This window comes from Seriola dumerili, unplaced genomic scaffold, assembly GCF_002260705.1.
Source record: "Seriola dumerili isolate Sdu_G_001 unplaced genomic scaffold, Sdu_1.0 BDQW01000149.1, whole genome shotgun sequence".
Lineage (NCBI taxonomy): Eukaryota > Metazoa > Chordata > Actinopteri > Carangiformes > Carangidae > Seriola > Seriola dumerili.
Window position 1 is genome coordinate 5,281,258 of NW_019174404.1, and position 18,448 is coordinate 5,299,705.

At 41.3% G+C, this 18,448-nt stretch overlaps 2 protein-coding genes across 3 annotated transcripts; one reads left to right on the plus strand and one right to left on the minus strand.

Annotated features, from left to right (window-relative positions):
- Positions 1-5,502: 5,502 nt before the first annotated feature.
- On the plus strand, positions 5,503-8,975 carry ptgr2 (prostaglandin reductase 2). Its single transcript, XM_022750252.1, has 8 exons — positions 5,503-5,770; positions 5,900-6,018; positions 6,288-6,479; positions 6,735-6,905; positions 7,267-7,476; positions 7,694-7,903; positions 8,011-8,050; positions 8,149-8,975. Exons 1-8 carry the CDS (start codon positions 5,734-5,736, stop codon positions 8,211-8,213), a joined length of 1,044 nt encoding a protein of 347 aa, XP_022605973.1. The 5' UTR covers positions 5,503-5,733; the 3' UTR covers positions 8,214-8,975.
- Positions 8,976-9,371: 396 nt separating this feature from the next.
- Positions 9,372-17,883, minus strand: tmem62 (transmembrane protein 62). Of its 2 annotated transcripts, none has more exons than XM_022750251.1 (14): positions 17,721-17,883; positions 17,361-17,565; positions 16,877-16,988; positions 16,572-16,709; positions 16,062-16,107; positions 15,430-15,571; positions 14,868-14,992; positions 14,637-14,759; positions 14,325-14,480; positions 13,564-13,723; positions 13,073-13,271; positions 12,706-12,801; positions 12,349-12,467; positions 9,372-11,576 (listed from the first exon to the last, which is right to left on the minus strand). In XM_022750251.1, the coding sequence occupies exons 1-14, from the start codon at positions 17,756-17,758 to the stop codon at positions 11,256-11,258; spliced, it is 1,980 nt and encodes a 659-aa protein (XP_022605972.1). In that variant the 5' UTR covers positions 17,759-17,883; the 3' UTR covers positions 9,372-11,255. The 2 variants fall into 2 exon arrangements, with proteins under 2 accessions (XP_022605972.1, XP_022605971.1); XM_022750250.1 differs by having other exon boundaries at positions 17,361-17,600.
- Between the last annotated feature and the right edge of the window lie 565 nt (positions 17,884-18,448).

Consider the following 18,448-nt stretch of genomic DNA (forward strand, 5'->3'; position numbering starts at 1 on the left):
GCAGCCTGCCAATTTTCAAGCTGAACACAGATCGCCAGTGTTTCTGTTAAAAATTTCAATCCTTGCTCCATCTGTATAAAATGAAAATCTTGCCTCTCTTGTGCAGCAGTCAACAACCTAAAACAGAAAACCATTACAATTTTTTTTTTTATTGCTGCGAGAATCCGAATAATCAATGCACTGGCCTGCTGCAGGACGCATGTTATACAAAACTATTTGGCAAGATGATTACATAAATGAATCCTAGAATCTCTACAACACGGGCTTGGCAGAGACCATCTCTGACAACCTAGTGACTGACAGTTGTCACCCTTTACTCTGGTGGCCTAGTAAAACACAAGCTCCTTAAAATAGACAGCTGCAGCTGTTCAGATCCTGCACTGGCTCAGGGGCACCGCTGACTGGGGAAACTGAATGGTCATGCTATGTTGCTAACAAACTGTGTGTATGTGTGTGTGCATCAGCAATGCCATGCGATGTTACACATGCCTATAGCCCTGTTGTCATATCATATGTAACACCCCCTATGAAAAAGATGCACATAAGCAAACCACATTCTTTTCTTGCAGAGTGACCCATAAGTGCTGATCACAGGGCGACCACGCTGTGTGAGCAGCCTCTGTGCATCTAACAGACACACACTCCATCTGAGGTTAGGGATTATCGTGACGCATCACAAGTGCAACCTTATACAAGCCCGGGGTTTAGCCCAATAAACACACTAACACGTTAAATTGGCTTAAAATGAATGTCAAGCATCATTAGCGGGCCTAATCCATCGCAGTTTCCTAATTTAAATCAGTCCGTGTGGCATGGCTCGCACATCAGCCGACATATGCGGCCTGCACCGTGTCAGTGTGAGACGACAATTAAAGAAGATAGAAGAAAAACATGCTGAGTCCTTCCACGACAGGACTCTTCCTGGACCCCCCCTCTCCCTCTCCCTCCCCTCCACATCACTTTTTTGTGGCCAGCCAGCTCAGCGCTATTTACGAGAAAGCCTTTGTTGCAGAAAACGGATTATCCAGTCACTAATGCCATGTCCCATTGCAACAAACCGAGCCAACAATGCGGACTGTATGACAAAAGTGTGGTGGCATGGCTAATAAAGAAATGCCGCTGATCGATACAAGTTGTCAACAAGGTTAATACGTCACATGTCTCCTTCTTGTTGCAGTCTCAGTGCAGTGACATTATAAACATCCTACAGACGAGCGATGAGCCCCGTGTGGTGGAGGTTTGATCCGACAGCACTGCGCGCCCAGTCCGTCTCGGCGAGGTAAACAAAACTTTGTCAGTAAGCTGTGGCCACAATAACATGCACTGTCGACCACAACAACAACGCCACACAGTCATCGACACGGCGGCTCCAGCCCTGTCTGCCCCGATACTTACTGTGTTTGTCATGAAAGCTGCTACTAACGGCAGCTCAGCCCGCAGGATCGCACACTCGCAGCTCTGTGCGGCCAGCAGCGGCAGCAGGCCCGCACAATACCGACCTGCGATGGTGACTGCATACATCCCCAAGGTTGACTCATGCTATGCTGCTGACCTCACTCACTGGTACTTTTTTTTTTTTCCTCACCCCCCCCACCCCCTACCACCAACACACCTCCCCGCTACAAAGTCAAGAGGAAAAGGGGGTCGACGTCGGTGCGTAAACAGATTCCTCCCCGGTTGGAAACTGAGCGCTAATCTGCACAAACGCGGGCGCAATGCCGCCGCTGTCTGTTGCACATTATTGCACTAGGATTGCACACAAAAAAAAAACTCACACTGGCAATGCGGCCTTTTGCTGTACAGCTACTCTCTCCGTGTCTCTGCTTGTCTTGTGATCCCCCTCCCTCCACCGCCACAAGCTCGCTGGCCACACCTACTTCCATGCCCATAAAAGGCCTTCCTCTGACACGGAAGGCGCTGTAATTTACGGAGCAAGATCCCTCTCAGTCCATGCGGGAAATTCCAACACACATGGGAGGACCGCGGGGCTTGGAGGGGAAGGGCGCACCCGGTTACACACACTCCGTTTACATTCACTTTCCTTTCAAAATCACCACTTCTTTTTTTCCTCGTCTGGTTACTTTAGAAATTCGTCTTGAATTGCACGTATGGTGTGTGCACATTACACATCAAACAGGGTGTTATTCATGGAAGCTGCAGAAAAAGGTCTCCAGGGTGTGGGAGGAAAAATGTGAAAATACATTTTTGTTTATATTAGGGCTTCTGGTGATGATATTTTTAGCATGAATTCACCATTTACAAATAAGTGTCTAAAACAGTGAAATACAACAACATATTCATTACACATCAACAGATCCTGATTTGATTTATAGTGTTTACTTTCTCGGTGTTACCAGCACCAAAGTATTCAGTTTATATTGAGACAGAGAACAGAGACAGAGAAGACCCTCACCCTTTGTGGAGAGGCAGTCAATTTGGTATTTTTACTTAATAAATGACAAACACATAGAATAAATTTGGGCTGCAACAAAGAATTATTTTCATTAATCTGCTAATCATTTTCTCCATGGATCACTGAATTTGTGAAAATCTGAGAAAATAGTGCAAAATGCCTGTCATAATTTCCCAGAGTGCACAGTGCCATCTCCAAATGTCTTGATTTGTTCAAATGATATTCTTGAATTTCAAAGATACTCAACTTAAATTGACAGAAAACAGTAAAATGAAGCAAATCCTAATATTGAAGCACAGACTATCTGTCATGTTTGCTTGAGAAAATGGTTTAAGTAACTATAAAGAAAAAGTATATTGTTATCCAGGCCCAGATGTTGCAAGGTGATCTATGGCCTACTCAATGATGTAATATCAAACAAATAAAGCAATAGCCAAGATAAAGAAGTGACCCTGGTCATCATGAGGCAACCAACCACCTGTATAAAGCAGTCCTGACACCATTATATGATTAGTTAATTCGTCAATCAATTGTAAATCAATCAATATTGATAATTTATTCTAGAGCTAAAACGATTTGTCAATTTCAGTGCAAAATGAATCAGCAATTAATGTACGTGTAGTAATTCCTGGCTATACTGCATAGGCATTTTTCACAGAATACATTTGGACACATCACAGTAGGAAAATCACTATAATAATATTAATGATGGCTGAATTCTATTTAGCTGCTTCACTTTTAGGGTCCTTCTAATGTGCATGTTGGTTTACTATCACACTGTTATGGCTTACTGGGGCTCTTGAATGGAACCGGCCCAGTATCATTAGTGACACCTGTGCCTTTCCTACAATGACAAGTCAAAATGTCTGCTGTGAAAAGGGCCTATTATAATAGGAAGTCAAACTGCTTTACTATTGGTAAATGATGACACACTATCATGTCACTGGACATGACCAAGCAGGCAGTCAGACTGTGCAGGGCTGTAGTCTCTCTCCCGGGCCCTCTCTCCTCTCTCTGGCCCTTAAAATAACGTGCAAAGCCTGAAAACATTCACAGATGCAGTCGACAAGAAGTCGAGTCAGACTGACATGGCTGCCTCTGATGACACTGTCACTGCACTGGGAATTGTGGTGTGAGTGTGTGTGAGAGTTTATAACAGCTGTTTTGTTGGGCTTTTGAAGAAGACAACAGAGGTGCTATGACAATTAGTCGATTTATAATTTTGTCTCTTGACAGATAATTAACAGGCAACTAATTAGATAATTAATTAATCATTAATGTAATTTTTCAAGCAAAAAATGCCAAACATTTTATGTTGTCAGCTTCCCAAATGTGAGGATTTGCTGCTTTTCTCTGTTTAAAATCTTTCAACATTGAATATTGTGGGGATTTCTGACTGGTTGTCAGATAAAACAAATTATTTCAATGCACCACCTGGGGTACTGGGAAGTAGTGACAGGCATTTTCTCTATTTTCTGACGCCTTATCATCTAAACCCTTAATTGAGAACTACAGTGGCAGATTAATTGATAATGAAAATAATCGATAATTGCAGCCCTAGACTCCAATATCCTCTATTCACGCAACTCATACTGAAATGCATTTTTACAGGATCTTCCTACAAGTCTTTGCAGTTTGCTGTATCTTTTATATAATTATTCACATCTGCTATCTAAAAATTTACTACATAATATAAACTTTTAGCTACAGGTGATATTCAGTGCTGGCAGAGGAATTCAGATCTTATGTAAGTAAAAGTAGTAATAGCACAATTTAAGAAGTGTGGAGTTACTATCAAAATCAAAATGAACTTAAGGTATAAAAGTAAAAGTACACATTATGGGTTCTGACAGTGTTACATTTTATATGTTACACTATTTGATTCTTCTTATCATTAATGCATTACCATACTAGCAGCATTTCAATATTGTAAAGCTAATTTCACCCATTTTATATTCTGTCTGGGTGGCTTCATTTAATGTACAATAGGCTCATTACAAATTTTTAACATCCTCATCTGCAAAGCCACTGGCAGATGTCAGATGAATGTAGTCAAGTAAGAAGTACAATATTTCCCTTTGTAGTGCAGTGGAGCAGAAACATAATTAAAGCACTAAAGTAAACTGCAGTACTTGAGTACATGAAACTTTCCACCACTGGTGGTATACTAAGAATCGCATACTGGGTGTTTCTCCTGTGGGACTTCGGGGATTTTGACATTTCGTGCTTGTTGGGGGTGGGGTCAGGTCAGGTGAAGCTAGCTACATTCACCAATGCTACTTGCAACACATTACTGTGGCTAATTACAGTGCACTAAACCATACATACCCCCATTAACAAAACACCTAGCATGAGTCGGCATGCACAAACGATTAGCCTTGCAGTACTTACATTAAACTCTGTCCCTCCATGGCACACAGCCTTCATTTCCCTGTTTTTGCCGGTGCCCTGCAGCAGCCAAAGTTGACAGTAAGCTAGTGTAGCGGCACTTACTGATGAAACCCTATAAACTTTTTATTTTTTCAGATTCCTCCACAAGGCGTAACTTCCCAGTTCCACTTTGAAACACTTTTCAAGCTAGCAACAATCGATAATGCACCACGCGTTTATAATCTCTGACGAGAAACGGACGATTGCTTTGAAAATGTCGACTGTAATGGCAAATGTAGTTACATTCACTGCTGACTATGTTCAATCGCTCCAGTGTGATGAACTGGAATAATAAAATCTGTTGCTGAGGGCGCGTACCGTTTCTGATTCACTGTAGCTGCCTTAACGGCTCAACTGCACCTAGCGAAAAGACTACATGAAAGGCAAGATAGTAAACACCCGCTACACCGGAACGTTGGGGAAATAATGTCGCACTTTCGTTTAACCACTTCACATTCACATTTAGAGACAGTGGGCGTCAAGTGGGGCGCTCACTAGCTCGGTGTTTTATTAAATATGATTTAACAATAAATACGTAATCAAGTACGATCTGGTAATTGATTCACAGCTAAAAATAGATCGGTCCAATTGACTAACGGATTTAAGCGAAGACGGAAGTTGCTAACAGGAAAGTCTCTCGCCTTGTATAAAATAAGACATTCAGTCAATGCAATTTCCACTAGCTTACAGGCAAAGAAGACCATTTCGCTAATGTAAATACAGCATTTGGAGCAGGGTTTGTTAGTACTGGCTAGTTTAGTGTGTTGCTAGTCATGAAGTAACACTTAGCTACACTCGTGACCTCTTTTCGTATACAAGCCTGACGTGTTTATGTTAGGTCTATTCTATCAAAACAGGCTCCTCTTTGAATTCAAGGGCACTTTTGGAGAATGCATGTGCAGAGAGTCGTTCTCAACTCACGACCAGGTTGGCAACTTCACAAATTACTAATTTTTTGCATAAAAGAAGATGACCCATTGTCTTATCTCATGTGTTGCAACAGTACAGCACCGTGTGGCTAACGTATACTACTGAAAACTACTTATTTACATCAAGGTAAAAACGGGGCGCCAGTTCCTGAAAATTTCCGTGTGGAGGAGACGACTTTAGCACCTGACCTGAAAGATGGGGAGGCCCTTGTCCGGACGCTTTACCTTTCAGTCGACCCTTACATGGTATTGATACAGTCAAGATAGACAAAATAGATGACCTTTTGAGCCATATTATCTATATTTAGACTCCAGACTGTCTAGTATAAATAAATGTTACCAAACGAAAGGTTTAAGTTCAAAATGTTTTTTTAAGTTTTTGTCCAGTGACTTCTTCTTCTTCTTATCACTGCAATTAAAGAGCCAAAGTTATATCATACAGTCAACTAGTCATAAAACCACAAACAAAGCTTCCCCATCTCCATGACTCTTATCTTTCTGTCTTTGCCACTCAGCGATGCAGATTGAACGAAGACACCGGTGCTGATTACCTGACTCCATGGCAGCTGTCTGAGTGTGTGGATGGTGGAGGTGTTGGGTTGGTTGAGTCCAGCCGCTGCAGCACCTGCACTGAAGGAGATGTGGTCACTTCATTCAACTGGCCTTGGCAGACCCATGCTGTTATGAAAGGAAGTGGCTTACAGAAGGTCTGGCATATCACTGTGTTTCAGCAGTGGCATATTATCCCCTGTGACAGGTAGACTGGGTCATAACTTCCTCTTGCAGAGAGGAGAATGACTTTGTGATCTGTGTGAAAAAATTGCAATGTGTTATGTAAGCTGTAAGGGTTTCTACTTGTTCTCTCTCTGCAAAAAAAAGTAATGCACTGACTGATAGCACCCTGCATGTGACAGGTAAGCTGTGTTACATCAGCTGTGAATAGTACCTTCTTTCTATTGCAGGTTGATCCACAGTTGGTTGACGGGCACTTGTCCTACTTTTTGGGTGCAGTTGGCATAACAGGCCTCGCTGCACTGCTGGGTGTAAGGGAGAAGGGTCACGTGATCAAAGGGGCCAATCAGACCATGGTGGTGAGTGGCGCGGCTGGGGCCTGTGGCTCCATAGCTGGACAGGTAAATACAGGAAACTCCAGATTTCCAGTCCATTAACACTTGACTGTCTAATACAATATACAGGTGCATCTATTTGAAAAGGTGAAAAAATACGCAAAAACTACACTGATTACCATCTAATTGACTTAAAAAATGTAAGTAAATAACTTGAAGGAGTTAAATTAATTCTTGAAATGATCTCTGTCCCAATGGGTGTAAATATGAGAAAGATTAAGGCAAGATGGTTGATGGAGCTGTTGCTGCTGTAGTTCAAAAACCATACTCAAGGTAGCAGGTTTAATCTCGCTAATTATAGTTGGCAACATAAACATAGTTTCAGTTTAGCCCAATTTTATCATTGCACCCTGCTTTTCTTTTCCAGATTGGCAGGCTGGATGGTTGCGTGAGGGTTGTTGGGATCTGTGGAACTGATGAGAAATGCAGAGCTTTAGTGGAAGATCTGGGCTTCTCTGCTGCCATCAACTATGGCCAAGAGGATGTACCGACAAAGCTCAAGGAGTGCTGCCCTGATGGTGTGGATGTTTACTTTGACAACGTGGGAGGTGTCACCAGTGATACTGTTATAGCACAGGTACTGCTTGGATTGTATCTGTTTGCATGTGTTTTTTCTTTGGCTGGAAAGCATGTGAATTCTGAGGTGTTAGTCAGCTTTTCTTCCCCTAATTGTCTTTCCAGCTTTTGCAAAATTAAAAGTGGTGGCTGCGGATTCTTAAGTATTTACTGCTAATCTTCTCTGTTTTGAAATCTCAATCTGACTCATTGACCTCTTTCTCTTTCTTTACCTCCAGATGAACAAAGGCGGCCATGTGATTTTGTGTGGGCAGATCTCTCAGTATAACAAGGATGTGCCATATCCTCCGCCTTTAAGTGAGGAGACTCAGGAAACCCTGCAAAGAAAGAGCATCACCCGAGAGCGATTTATGGTGCTTAACTACATGAACAAAGCAGACGCTGCCCTCTGTGAGCTCAGCCAGTGTGTTAAATCAGGCCAAGTCAAGGTAAGGAGGTTGACTGTTTGGGTGTCTTTGTTCGTTTGCAAAATGCACGCTTCTTCCCTGTCTGTCGTTTTGCATCATTTTGTTGCAATTCTTCTTCCATTTTGCAGGTGCTGGAAACTGTGGTGAATGGCATTGAACATATGGGAGGTATGTGAGTTTCAGTTCTGGCATTTTTCCCTCTTGACTCTATGACTTGTTTTCTTTGACCTGACAGGAGTTTAATAATTTCTTTCATTTTCTTGCAGATGCATTTTGCTCTATGATGAAAGGGGGAAACATTGGCAAGCAAATTATAAAGATATTACAGTGAAGAAAATCCGTAATTTCCAGTAGTGACTGCTCTCACCAGATACCTGGGGAAATTAACCCAGTTGCCTTTTTATCACTGCCGATAACACTAACTTAATGAACTCTTGTAGGATATTGCATTGAGTACCTAATGCCAGTTGATTACAATTATGAAACTGTGTCTTTGAGAAAAATAAAATTAATGTAAAGAGTGCTTGAAAGCTAACACGACGAAAAGTTCACAAGACACCATGCTAGTAGCATTATCTTCCTCTACAAGTGCATTTCTCTTCTTAACCAAAGACCATAATCGAAACAAGCCTTTGGTCTTCATTGTGTTATCCTACATGTGATTTATTGTCGCCCATAGTGTTAAACTAAAAATGTTTATTAGCACAATCTTGCTAATAGAGTTTGAGTTATTCCACAGCATATACTGCGGATAGATGATTATCATTATGTGCACTTGCTGTTTTAATTTTATGAAAAAGCCGTGCAGTGTTTTTAGTTAAGCTTCATATCACACCCATGTAAATGGAAATAAGCCTTTGGACTTTACTGTCATCCTTGACATGGTGAAGATTTCATTTAATGTCTCTCCATTGTCATAATTAAACATAATTTTGAGTATCTAATTTTGTTTACTTTTTTTGTTCACGCTTGTGTGAAATTATGTAACAATGACCTGAAGACAAACCCAAAGTATATGAGTTACTGTAATGAACATTTTTATTCCACAGCACTATAAACCATTAATAAAATAAAATTGTGGTTGGCTCTAAGATCAGTTGTCACAAGAAAAATATGTGGCAGGTGTAAAATCATCATCCTAATTCATATACTTAAGTATGTGAACAGAGGAGGGGATGCAGAAGAAGTCAAGTGAACACCAGTACATCACTTACAGTATATTCCTTCTCGGAGACGCAACGGTGGTGGAGACGATGTTTTCTTGTGAACGGTCAGTTTGATGTACAGTACAGAATAATCACAACCACATTTATAAACCATAATCAGCGAGTGTGGATAAACTATGGAACTTTAGGTGATTTTTTAAAAAAATTAAAAAAAAAAAAAAAAAATTAGTCCCATGCATTACTTGGGAGGTGGTCACCCAACCCAGTCATCAACCATTATCCTCTAAATCCATTCAATACTGCCTCCTTGTGGACAAACAACAAAGCTTGTGAGAGGTGCTGAGCACTGTGAAGGAAGACCTCTCCACAAACATAAGTCCATAAAATGAAAACACCAGTCTTTCTGCTGGAATTATACACTTGGTAGTGCTTCCGTACAAGTGATAAAGACTCGTCTACACAGAGAGGAAAGAAGTTATTAAACCATTGTCAGCATGAGCGCACATAATTTCATTTTCCCAGTGTCTGGCAGGTGTTCTAATATTAAACTGCATGCCTTATAACAGCACTGAGCAATTATTCTGCACTCACACCGGTATGGTTTGAAAAAAAAAAAAAAAAAAACACGTGGATCCAACGCTGCTGGAACATTGCTTCTATTAAAAGACTTGATAAATGTGGTCTTCACCCTATATATGTTCTTTTTTAGATCAGTTTGTTCTCGTGGAATCCAGGCACCTGCTACTACTGGCTGGAAAGGATTAAATTGAGAGTGCAACAGACACACTTTACCGCTTTCACACACATTCACAAAAAAAGGGATTCATATTCTAAACCATATAGACAAACACGTTTTCACACGAGTGAAAGGCTGTCAGGTTAGCTTCCAATGCAGGGAATGCCCTTATATCTTCCTAACCACACTCACCATGAGGAAGGGGAGGGGGGGTAAAGAATGTCCTTTCCAGTGCAGTTTTATAACAAGGGAAAAATTAAGAAATCACACAATACAATCAGAATGAATAAATAAAAACAGCATAGTACTGATTCATCTCATTTCATCACATCTATAACACATTCATTTTGTTTTTTTTGTTTTTTTTTTTTTTTTAGCCACCACACAACTGGAATTTTTAAACATGGTTTTTTTTAGTTCACTGAGCTACTATGGAGTATAAAAACATTGTCCTGAAATACTACTGGGACCAGCCTATTGTTCAAGTGCTCACATTCCTGAGAAACAAACAGCTGCTTTCTGTAGTCACGTTTGAAGGAGCATGAAGAGTCAGGCCGGCTTCTCTGCGTTTTGGTGAAAAGTGGCATTGAAGTTTTTTGATATGAATATTCCAATGCGAATATTTAGAAGTTTTTAGTGGCAGTTGTGTGCAATGGAATTAATTTGATTTAAAAACACTTTCAATCATTAACTACTTATACACAGCTCAACTACAGCACTTGATTGGTTTATAATTTCCTTCCTTTGATTTCCTGTGATTGTGTGTAGAACTTAAAAATATCTTTGTCTAGGTTGCATTACCTACAGTATGTCATCTCCACCAAAGTAACTACCACTCTGTCAGCCATGGGAAGTTAGGAAAAGCTTGCGGTGTATAAAATGAGGCGTACACCTTTATTATCCACATGATTTGTCTGTCGGAAGGTAAACTCAAGGATCGGTTTGGCACATCCAGCCTTCATTAGTGAATGAAAATGGTTTTCAGAGGGAAGAATAAAAGATGAAATCTTTCTTATTCATCCTTTGGCAGTGGTGAAGTAGCATTCGGCCAAGGCAACACTTCCAGAAAAGTGCTAAAGCTCAAATAAATGAGTCAGCTTAAACCACAGCAGAATACAGCTCGTATACTGTCAACTGCAGCATACACTGGACTAGTCCTCTAATAGCTCCGACAGGCTATTTAATCCTTATTGTATCCAAGGTGTTTTTGTTTTTTAACACTGTACACATTGCTATGAATATGGCCAGAAATGTGCTCACCGGTGCTTTACAATAACATGCATATTAAGTAAACAATACTATCTAGAAACAGGATAGTGTGTGATGTACTGTGAAGTGGCTGTGGAAGGAGCGAAACAAAGGAGGGAGCTTCTGTGTGGGGAAAATTGAGGCTTTCAGGGTGGATAGAGACAGCAAAATATATCTGTGAGTCAGGCTCAAGGGAAATCGTGGTGGTACAGTGCAATTACTGTCAAGAGGAGGAGATGCTCTTGCTGTTGTCACGAATGAGAGGGGCAGGGCCTGTCCAGGCGCGGTACACCAATAGCAGACTGAGCCCTAATGCCCACGTGCGGACAGGAGACAGGAAAAAGGCCATGGGGCCGTAGGTCTCCAGGAGAAAGTAGCAGGAATGGGCCTGCCAGGTGAGCAGCAGCAGCATGAAGAGGTGAACCGCCAGAGTTCGCCAGCGGCAGCCCGGCCGCAGGAAGTGGGATCGGAAGGTGTTGCCGCGGCAACGGTGGTGGAGGCTCCAGCAGAGGTAAGAAGTGAGGGGCATGTTGAAGAACAGCAGCTGGAAATTAGTTCAGTTAAATGTGATTAGTGCAGTTGTCAGTCCTTAAAATAAGATGAGGCCTTGATAATAGCTGTGGGTGGCTTCACCCAAACATATTAATACAGCAGTGAAAACAGAATATGAGCGTAGAGTTGAAAGGATTACAAAACATGTTAAGTACAAATTTATTAAGGTAATGGGTTGAAGGCTCTTTGGCCTGTGATCCGTTAGAATAAAGAAATATCTACCTGTGACCCTTCATCACAGGCTGGAGAGACATGAGCTTAACCAAACGGTGATTTTTCTTTGTCAGTTTCATTTATTTCGAACACTTTTTATTTTATTTTATCTTAGCTAAAGTATTGAGTATTTTTGTCCCAATTGTTTTCTTTGTTTTCCTTAATCATCTTGTGATCCCTGAGATTTATTTTAGGACCCCTTGGGGGGTTCTGACACCCAGGAAAGGAACCACTGATTTAAGGTATAATTTTAGTGAAGTAAGACAGCACTAGTAGATTCAGTGGAACCTGTTATGCCAAAAAATAAATGTAATTAAAAATAGGATTTTTCTGCCAAAAACAAAACAAAAAAAGCTAAAAATGCAGAATTTAGCAATCGAGAAAAAAAGGTGAACACAAGGACACCTGAAGTTATAGGCTGTAGTTGAATATATGACTCACAATAAGCATATTTGCATACAAGCAGACATCACTGATATGTAGAGCAGTTTAGGGCTGCAACATCTAACATCTAACATTTTTTGTCATTAGTAAGTGAGTAATTTTCTTACTTGAACAACTCCAACAACATAAGTGAGACTGCCCTCCAGGAAGTGTCCATCTATGAAAACCCCAAAGGCGAAGCAGGCACCGCTATGGCCATCTATCAATTCTCCTATAAACCACGGACCTGTAGGCAGAGATGGGAAAACAGTACAGGCGATTATGACTATGGACTATACAAGAACATGCACAGGATTACAGGTAAATCCAGCATCTTTACATAGACGAGTTATTTTTTAACATTCTTTTTAGTTTATAGAATTATATTATTTAGTGATTAGTCTTCAATTCACAGATATTGCACAGATTTGTTATTGCAATACTACTTTGAAAATAGAGGCATTTTTAGAAAGAAGTTGACCCACCTAAGGCTGTACACAGGTTGAACAGTAGCAGAGAGTAGTAGAAAGTGTCCATTTTACTGACGAGATGGAGCGACATACACGCTTGAGATGTCAATCCTGTAGATGATTAAAAAAAATAAAAAATTTAAATGTATGATTGTACACACTGTAAAATATACTACTCTATTGAAATAATTACACAGCCTTATATGCCAATGCAAATGATAATAAATCAACATGTAGTCTGCGCAGGTTTATTGTGAGCCTTGCTTCTGTCCACAGACAGCTCTGCAGACTGTAAAATCAGTGCAACCGCTCTTCAGTCGCCTGAAATTCAAATGAAATTATGATGATGTAGCTATTTGCAGGGTGTTCAGTGACAGCTCACCTCTGCCAGAGGGAACACGCAGGAACCTAAAGGCCAGCAGCACACCAACATTCAGCAGCATCATGAATATGAAGGCCACTCGGCCCAGGATGTAGTGGTCTGTGAGGAGGATGAAGGACTGCACAAAACCAAAGCTGGGAGTCAGGTCATCCTCCAGAGTGAAATGTTGCTCCCGGACTGTCGACCGGCCTGCTGAGTCCTGACTCACAGGACACGCACACAAAGATGAGGAAGACACAGATTTTTCAATCCATATATTTATAAATATATATCTATTCTACAAATATAGGTCAGACACATTGAAATCTGCACCAAGACATCAATATTAAGTAGTGTTTCAAAGACATGGTGTCCAGACAGCAGATCTAACAAAGCTTCTACTGAATCATATTTCAACTCAGGCAAACAAACTTAATCAAGACCTATGAAATATTTATAAGTCTCAAAACACTTTTCACTTTAAGTGGAAGATAAGTGAATCCTGTACTGACCTCCACTTTAACTCTGATAGTGTGCAGTCCAGTGAGGTAGAGAGATGGATCCCATAGCAGAACGTACAGAGGACCTCCAGCAGAGTGGCCTTTCCCCAGAGGTTCCCCATCGACGCTCACATGCACTGCTGTGATTTGAGCCTCTGAGAAGGCCAAGATCCTGTTGAGAACCAAGGAAATTAATGTTTTATTATTGAAAATTAGATAAAGGTCATGTCAGCAAGCTTTCCCAGTGAAAAAACTAAATTTGGAATTAACTTCCAGGGTTGCCAACTTCTGCCAAGGTAGCACAGTCCACATTTATTCTTTTAAATAATCAAAAATGTTTTGAAATCTTTCATTTAAAAACAGATTTCCATCATAACAAATGAAATAACAGACACGTATCCTCAGTATTTTGATTAAAGTAAGTGTTCTAATTCATATTAAATGGCCAAGATGTTTATAGAAGTCATTTAAAAGATTCCTAGATCCAGATCTAACTAACTAAAACTGACTAACCTGTGACCTAAGTTTCTACCAAATGACATGGAAATCTGTTACCAAGTTTTGTGATGTGCAGCACTGCTACTTGCAATCAAACATATAACAAAATCAGGTGTGAGTAACATTAAATGCTGGGTATATTATCAGAGACAAATAATCTGTAAAAATATCTGTACATGACATGAGAGAAACCAAATGTTGTACAACCACGTATAGCAGAGTCAGTGAAGGGTTTATGGCTCTAGTAACAGTCAGCACACACACAGAGCAGAGACCTGATGTGTGTCGTTCTCCGTATCCGACCCAGCGGCTCCACCCCTGGATGCAGGTACTGTGCGTCCTTGGGGTTGGTGATGAGCACTGCAGGCCACTGCTCAAACCTCAGGTCAGAGAAGCTCAGCAGGTCATGGTCAAAGGCCAGAACCCTGTACCTGGAGGCAAGTGTGAGAAGAATGTGCTGAACACCTGTGTATATTTCTATATGTGGAGAAAGGAAATAAAAAGCAAGCAATGACAAGCAAAAGAGTGAGGGGGAAAATAAAAACCATACAGTTAGAAATATCTTGTGATCATGACGTATTGCATACCTGCGGTTATCCATCCAGTCACCAAGCTCCAGCTCCAGGGTGCCTTGAGGGTGTCTGCTGTGGAGGACAGGCATCAAGCCGCCCAGTGTGTGCAGGTGGCCACAGAGATAGGCAACTGCAGATCTAATCAAAAGATGAAATTTAGAAGTTAGAGCAGGCTGTTGAATGCTTGTGCAATAACTGGGTGGATCCATTTTCTAAGAACTGGTTTATAGTCGAGGTTTATCTTACCTCATCATGTCTCGAACCCCAGGAGAAGGGGAGACAACAGTTGAGGTTGTGTAGTGGCCAAACCAGATGGACTGGTTGCTTTTCAGACTCTCAACTCTGAACGTGTCCAGCAAGTCCATTTGAGTCTGTCATATATTGCGAAAAGCCATATATTAATCATGTGTTCCATTAGATTTCACATTTATTGTGTGCAGATCCTTTGTTTATTCCTTTAAAAGACAGAATAATGATTGTGAGCCATATTTTTCCTTTCAGGAAATTCACATTTACAGCACTGGTTACTATTTAATACTGTCAAGTATGAGTATACTGTATGTTGTAGCACTGAAACTGTCAGTTGTATGTGTTAGTACAACCTTGTATTTGCTTATTTCTAAATTTTTTTCATTTATTTCAACCACCTGCTTTTTCAGTGGTCACGTTTCTTTGCAGGTGAAGGTGCCATTAAATCATTCAATGTTTAATAAATTCAACTGTGTGAAAGAACCAGTGTTTGCTGTATTTATTTTGTCATTCAGTGAATGTTTGCGTTCTGTGAAGAGTCGGTGTTAGACAGACATACCTGGTTGAGAATACCAAAGAAATTGTACGGTCTCTTGGGTCCTGGAGTCAGAGTGGCATCCGCGCAGACAAAGGAGTAATTGCCAAAGGGAGTTTTGTGAACATAGTGGAAGGAGCCTACTTTCTGATTAGCCGAGTATTTCCTAGAGAAAATTGAGAAAAGCCAACGTGAGCAACCAGATACTGCACAGTAGACTGGGATGGAGCCAGCAGCTCCGATCTTAGTACGGCCCTGAGATAATTTAATGCATATTGAATAAATCAATTAGGCTCGCGTAAGAGACAGACTTTGTCTCGCAGAGGATGACCACATCATTAAGAATATTAGGGAGACAAAAGATCAATCAGCATTGACAGAGGCAGCAACGCCACATAAAACATAATTTGTTTGAAAAGACAAGGAAGTCGGTCTGTTCATGTAGATTCTGCTTCTATTTTGGTCTTTGGGAAGCTCAGACAGCTTGGAATATTGTCAATAAATAGGTCTGCTACTACTCATGTTTCAGAGCCATTGAAGTCCTAATATACTCTGAATGACTTCACACTCAGCTTGCTACTTTAAGATATGCAGGGGTAAGCTCTGACTTTATCTAAATCAGGCATTTACTGTGGTACTGACTTTTTCATACTGACCGGTAATAATTGTTGACACTGTCCAATGACATTATGTTGAAGGCATCTGTCAGAAGAAATGAAACAATGGTGAGATTGAGGGGCATACGAGCTTACAAAAGATCACAACGACCAGAATGTGTAATGAGGATGATGCATATTTAATCGAGGCATCAGATTTCTTCATGATACAGGAAGATATCGAACCAAATCTGTTATCATAGAATCCATGGACTGATAAAGACAGGACACACATCAACAACTGCAATCAATAACAGCAGAACAGTTGTCAGAGAAACTGCAGGTCCAATAACTAGCTTTCTTTTTTTGACAGTTACAAAGTAAAGATATCTTGTTTCACATCTAATAGCTCCCAATCCAATAACAGAGAAGAAAGCAGTGGAGAGGGTGGGGTGGGAAGACTTCCTGTGAGATGCTAAAATGCACCACGGTTAATGAATTCTTCAGAAAATCTCAATAGTGGTGACTTATGAGAGGATGATAAAATAACAAAGTGCTGCAGTTAATCACCATGATTCCCACGGATGTCTATCCACCGAGTGCGCTCCATCACGCGTGACCTCTTCAGTATGTTGTGGTAGGCCTGCCACTCCACCTCATGCTGGAGGGAACCCACCTTACTCTCTGTTTTAGCATCTGTCAGGTCCCCTGTGGAGCAGAGAGGGAAAGCGTGAGACACATGGAATGAAGCGCATGAGGCACTTTAGTTGATTTCTGGACTACATAGACACGAGAGCCACACCCGATGAGTCTGCTTACAAAACAAAGACTTTCCAAGCAACTTAAACTAATTTAAGGTGCAGGGATTGCTGTACCTGTTGCAAGCACTAGAGCTGGCTTGATCACTTCAATGGTGTCTGTGCAGAACTTTTCAAAATCAGGAATGCGTCTTGGGTCATGAAATCGGCTTATGTGAATGTCAGACACCTTGAAAATTGGGGATAAAGAAAAGATTAAAACTGGTCTTACACCTGGATTGTGTTTAACCTAGTTCTAACACAGCAGTGTGTGAGAGCTGTAAAACACAAAAGGGGCAAAGTCTGACTGCAACTTACTGTGTTGCTGAACCACCTTTTTAAGTGACAATGACACACTTCTGTGGTCAGTGACCCCTTTCAGTCAATCATTCAGAGAGTTCAACCACCATGGCTAGCTGTCTATAACAACACTGCAAAGCCAAATGTTCTACCTATGTTATATGCAACATATACAATTTAGTTTAAACAGCATGATTTCGCTTTTGGTAAACGGCTTGAAAGACCAAACAAAGCTAGCTAGCAGGTCAGAATAACAGCCCACCTGTAAAAACCAAAATATATTGTTCAACTCGCCGCCGGGAAATGGTGGTGAACTCCCCTTAGACACATCTCCATCACCGGCATTCGGGTGCCGAACACTCCGCTTCGGGTGCCAAGCCGTGTCATAGCTGTCCAACACCCAGGAGGTGATGCACGCCAGGGCCAGTCCGAGGATAACCAGTGCACCGAACAGCTTCAGCATCCTCCTGTAGTGGTGAGAGAGGGGGCTAGCTGCCGCCGTCTGTCCCGGACAGAAAATAGCTAGCTACTGGTGGAAATAGCTAAGGGCACGAATCACACTAACATTGACTACACAGAGGGTGGACAATTTGACTACATGGCTAAGAGCTACGACTCAGACCGTTTCTGTCGCTGCCATCGCGGCCACTGGAGATGCATTGAGGTGCGGGGTTCATTCACGGGTTCCGTACAGCTGCCTTCAGAGGCGGAGGAGGCAGCTCGGCAGGTTAGCTCCGTAGCTAGCTCCCTACCAGCTACCAACAGCACACTGACCGGTTGGAAGAGGAAACGTCAACGTCGGACGAAAGGAGAGTGTGTGAAGAAAGAGCTCCCACTCTGACTTTGTTTCAGCACCGCAGTCGACTGCAAACCTACTGCACCTCCCATCGCGAGACGTTTCGGGAATAACCGGAATCAGAATCAGCTGCCAGAGACAGCTCAGAAAGTTGTTGTTAGAGAGCATCTCTGATCCAGCTAAAACTAATACAGCGTTCACAATACAACAAAAGTCATGCAACAAATCTTCCCTACATCGAAGTTGTAATGTTCCGTTTTTGTTGAAACTGTGTTAAAGAGGTGTTATTTCAACTATATGATCGTTTTGGAGGCTGCAATTTGTGCTGCACTATTTTAACAGGTATTCCTATTATTTTGTCCACCCCAATCAAATCAATGAGGATAGGATAAACAACATTTCTCTGTATAATATAATACAGTTCAGCAGCACCACAAATTGCAGCCTCCAGAACGATCATGAAGTTAAACACCTATTTAACATCGTTTAAACGAAAATTAACTTTATAATCTTCATGATAATAGGTCTTATTGTAGGACTGCTATATTTGACTG

Excerpts from the sequence above, each read along its gene's own strand:
- ptgr2 (XM_022750252.1), top strand. The coding sequence starts at position 5,734 with ATGCATGTGCAGAGAGTCGTTCTCAACTCACGACCAG. Across the intron at positions 6,019-6,287 it reads TTTCAGTCGACCCTTACATG|CGATGCAGATTGAACGAAGA; the intron begins GTATTGATACAG and ends TTTGCCACTCAG. Across the intron at positions 6,906-7,266 it reads GTGGCTCCATAGCTGGACAG|ATTGGCAGGCTGGATGGTTG; the intron begins GTAAATACAGGA and ends TTTCTTTTCCAG.
- tmem62 (XM_022750250.1), bottom strand. Across the intron at positions 14,993-15,429 it reads TCTTTGGTATTCTCAACCAG|ACTCAAATGGACTTGCTGGA; the intron begins GTATGTCTGTCT and ends AATATATGACAG. Across the intron at positions 13,272-13,563 it reads CTATCAGAGTTAAAGTGGAG|GACTCAGCAGGCCGGTCGAC; the intron begins GTCAGTACAGGA and ends CCTGTGAGTCAG.